The sequence below is a fragment of the Plectropomus leopardus genome, chromosome 15 (assembly GCF_008729295.1).
Source record: "Plectropomus leopardus isolate mb chromosome 15, YSFRI_Pleo_2.0, whole genome shotgun sequence".
Lineage (NCBI taxonomy): Eukaryota > Metazoa > Chordata > Actinopteri > Perciformes > Serranidae > Plectropomus > Plectropomus leopardus.
The window spans coordinates 24,274,750-24,279,172 of record NC_056477.1 but is presented as its reverse complement, the minus strand read 5'-3'; the positions used below and the strand labels follow the sequence as shown (position 1 = coordinate 24,279,172).

The following is a 4,423-nucleotide window of genomic DNA, read 5'->3' as shown; positions in this document are numbered from 1 at the left end:
GTTGCTACTTGAAAACAGTCTCTTCTTCCACTGCTCATCTTTATAACACTCACACCAATATAAAAAGCGGTCAAAGGGCAACATGCATGCGTGGTAGGTAGTTCTGTTAAACTAGTTTTGATGCGTATGTTTGGAATCATGTTTGAGGCAAAACCAGTTTACAATTTTGTTGAAGAGATGATGAATAAAATAAAAAATAATGATGAAAACAAACTTTTTTTTTTACCAGTTTAAAAAGCTTACCTGATTTCAGTGTGTGTATTAATGTAGAATGCAGTCAGAAGGATAGGATAATTTTCCAAATACAATTTATACAACCAGTTGACTCCAATCTAATGAATTTGCTCTAAATTGCAGCTCTCCTGTCCAACAAAAACACCATAACACATTCTCATTTCCCCACTCAGCCAGCTGTTAAACGCTGATCACTTGTCACATCCTCTCCCTCTCCTCATTTCATTAACCAGTTCATTTCCCTGAGCGCTCGCCGTGACAGATGAGTTCACCGGGGCAATCTTACAGGAGCAGCTCATTAACCTTTGACATGAACTCCAGCCAGCTGAAGAGCAGCGCTTATTTTAAAATCTGCTGTCGTGTTAAACAGAGACATCATTAACAGTGTCCTGTTAATCTGGAGTTTAAGTTCATGCTTAATATGAGTGCATATACAATACAGAATAAAAATGGGGAAGGTATGTATCCTCCTTTCATCAAACAGCAAACACTGGCATTGTAATCCTGCTATAATAGCTGGCCTCATACATGCCTTGTGCAACAGATGACAGTTTATGATTAAACCCATGCTGACAGATGGCTGAGTAGCCTATCAGCAGTGAGGATTTCTGCTCAGGCTCCAGCAGGGGCAGCTAAGCAGGACCTACGGCTCATGTGTCAGATAGATTCACTCCAGTCGCTCTCACTGGCTGCCACAGCAGATCTGTGCAACAGGGAGCTACAGCTGAACCTCATCTGTGCATGAAAACACTGCAAACATGGTGAGTACACAACCTCTCTGCAGTGTGTGTTCACTCTGCCACACAAGGCGACTCACACACTTGTTGCTGTTTAGTCTCTCATAGTTTACAACTCCACTAGATGATGTTTTATTGCTGACTGACAAATGCAGGAAGATAAATTTGATATCAAGTTTTATACATGCCGGTTTGATCTTGCATGGATACGACTGACATAAGCACATTTCCTGTCTTTGTGTGCGCATTAAGCCTTCACACGTAATGAATAGATGAGGTTTAAGCCAGTGGCTATTGTCTGTGTGCTGCACATTCGCTCCACTGATTAGAGGGTTGCTATGATACCTGCTGATGTCACTGCTCTGCTTCTGGTTGTTGTGACATCTATTTGCTCTTACGGTGTGCGAGCATGACTGCTCATCTGGGGACAAAGACTTCAAAAGTCCCCTCTTGATTGTGCAATAAAATCAGGCATCTATTTGGGGAATGTTGTGAAATGTTGACAGTGCAGTTTGGAGTCAGGGTCATGAGGGCTGAATTAAACAAGTTTAAGTAACTTAAACACCCGTGTGACCCTGAATCATGTGTCAAGATTAGGAACTGAGTGACTAAAAGGGAGCCTGACCCCCTCCCACCAACACCACCTCCACATACCTTTGAACCAGCTAGTTTTTTAAACCAGGAATGCAGCCTCTCATTGTTTCCAGATGGGATCTCATGCAACCAATCAGAGTTTGTGTTTGTGAAACTGCCCCTCTCAGATCTGTTGCCTCTGCTCTTTCCTACCAGGCTGGTAAAATTCAGAGTCTGACTGAGGAGGAGAGGACCCACCTACTCCCCCTGCTGCGCAACGCTCAGTGGGTTGAGGTTGTGGGACGGGACGCCATTTACAAAGAGTTTATTTTTAAAGACTTCAATCAGGTTTTTAATATCACAATTAACTCACAAAATTAACAGCTTCTGTACATTATGTATATACATGACTGCTTGACTTTAGTATATGATGTTCTTACCTTTCAGGCTTTTGGTTTCATGTCCAGAGTGGCTTTACAAGCAGAGAAGATGGACCATCATCCTGAGTGGTTTAATGTCTATAATAAGGTATAAAATACTAATATTTATTCATGCAAAGCAGCTTACAGTCTTGCAGATAGTTGCATTCTTGTTGCATCAGTGAATAAATTACAACCGGACTTGATCCCAATTGTCTTTTCTTAATCAAGAAAAGTCTAGTATTGCGAACATGTACAGAAGCTTCAAATTTATATAACATAATCTAAATTATCTGCAAAATCATAAGCAAAAGGGTTCTTGTATTAAGACAGACAAAGAGGCTCATTTGCTCAGTGGATGAAAGCCACTAAGTACATTTTCTCAAGTACTGTACTTAAGTACACATTTGAGATATTTGTACTTGAGTATTTCTATTTTATCCTACGCTGTACTTGTACTTCACTATATTTTGAAAGCAAATGTTGGTCGGTATATATATAAACTATTCGCCATTTTTCTGGAAACACCCTGCAACTCCCTCAAGAACCCCTGGTTGAGAACCATTGGATTAAACTACCCAACAGTTCATGCATATAAAGAAATTACAATTATCCACACCATTATTAGCTAGAACATTAAAGAAATTAGCACAATAATGCTTAGTAGTTATAATCCAATAATATATCATTCTGAAATGGGTCATTCTGCATTAATGAGTGCCTTTACTCAAGTTTCTTTCAGATTTTTTCATGCTAATACTAGTTCTTTTACTTGGGTACAATTCTGAATGCTGGACTTGTAACAGAATATTTTTACATTGTAGTATGGCAACCTTTACATCTGTAAAATCTCTGAATACTTCTTCCACCACTGTAAACACAACTGTCTGCTGTCACAAAGCTCACAGGTGTACAGTGTAAAGCTAATGAGACGACTGTTTTCCAGGTAAAACTGCCAAAAGCTACAAACTTTTATGCTAGCTAACCGTTACTTTTTTAGCACCAAACAGCAGACGCAGTTAGCTAGCTACTTGCTAGTGACCATATTGGAGCATTTCACAGCTAAAGAGGCCAAAACAGACCTAAAAGAGAGCAAATGTTAGACTTACATTCATCAGGTGGTCAGAAACACGACCGCAAATGACTGCTAACGTTGTCACGAGACAGCAGGCGATTATTTGTTGACATGCTCCACAGATGCATTATAGGCAAGTCAGACATGTTCCCGTACGCGATATCAAGTTGTATCGCGATATTCAGTGTTGCGTTAGAGCTTGTTGCTACCCTCTAGATGCCAATGTAGGGGGTAGCCAAATAAATAAATAAATAAACCATATTTAAAATTTTTAGTTTTATTGAAACATAGCCCCAAATATCTCTCCAGGCAAGCAATGCATTAATAAAAATATTTACATTTACATTTAGTCTTTATTTAACTTTTTTAATCAAACTGGGTTGACACTGCTTTCATCATTTACTTTTAACTTTTTAGCCTATGCATTTCAATTAATTTTACTGTTGACTACACCTGAACTGACATTTTAACTGCTGGCTTTTCTTAGGTGCCAGGTACTTTTAATGGTTGCCTTTCAATTTTACTTGTTTGAACATAAAAACATCAAGTGACACTTTGCACATCTGCTTTCTGCTTAACTGCTTTCAGGGCCTTTATTTTAGCCGACACATAAACCGCTTCAATCACAACTTCAGTCTTTTAAAGATGGAAGGGAGGCAGGGATAGATATTTGCTTTATTTTTTTATTTTCTTTACTGTGAGAAGGAAAGAGTGGGTGATGCCATTATTAGGTTGCCTGCTTTGCATTCTGAGGGTTTCTAATTAAAGCCCTATCTTTTTTTCTACTGTAAACACATTTACTTGGGAAAGCCATGCCTTCTTTGGTGATATGATGAGTCCCCTGCTTCATGTTCCTTTGTTCCTACAGGTCCAGATTACTCTCAGCACACATGACTGTGGAGGACTGTCCCAGCGAGACATCACGTTGGCCACATTCATTGACCAGGCATCACTAATGTGAGCTGCACACACTACCAGTCATTTCAACAGTGGAAACTGCAGAGCTGGAAGTCATCGCTCTTCATTTATACTCCACTGAGAAATTTGAGGATGTGATCTGTGAACCCAAAGAATATGAACCACTGTCTTAAATGAATTGTGAAAATGTAGCTGTAGGTGTTAATCTGCAAAGGGTCCAATGCATCTTTAGAAATGTGCTGTTGGTTTCGCAGTTGGTGAATAAAAGAGATTATTAGCCAAAGGTAAAAAGTAAAATGTTTACACATTTAAGTAAAAAAAGAATCCAATCAATTCCTCAGCATCAATTCCACAAAACATGTGTCTCTCTGTCACAACTGTGTCTTATGTGCCAATGTTTTTGTACTTTGCTGTCAAGTAAATGCTATTTTTTGTCAAACTGTTCTTGTAAATGAAAAAAAAGACCA

The 4,423-nt window shown here is 39.0% G+C and overlaps 1 protein-coding gene across 1 annotated transcript; it reads left to right on the top strand.

The window, feature by feature from the left end:
- Nucleotides 1-913: 913 nt before the first annotated feature.
- Nucleotides 914-4,387, top strand: pcbd1 (pterin-4 alpha-carbinolamine dehydratase/dimerization cofactor of hepatocyte nuclear factor 1 alpha). Its single transcript, XM_042502431.1, has 4 exons — nt 914-995; nt 1,761-1,892; nt 1,992-2,072; nt 3,907-4,387. The coding sequence occupies exons 1-4, from the start codon at nt 993-995 to the stop codon at nt 3,997-3,999; spliced, it is 309 nt and encodes a 102-aa protein (XP_042358365.1). The 5' UTR covers nt 914-992; the 3' UTR covers nt 4,000-4,387.
- The last annotated feature ends 36 nt before the right edge of the window (nt 4,388-4,423 follow it).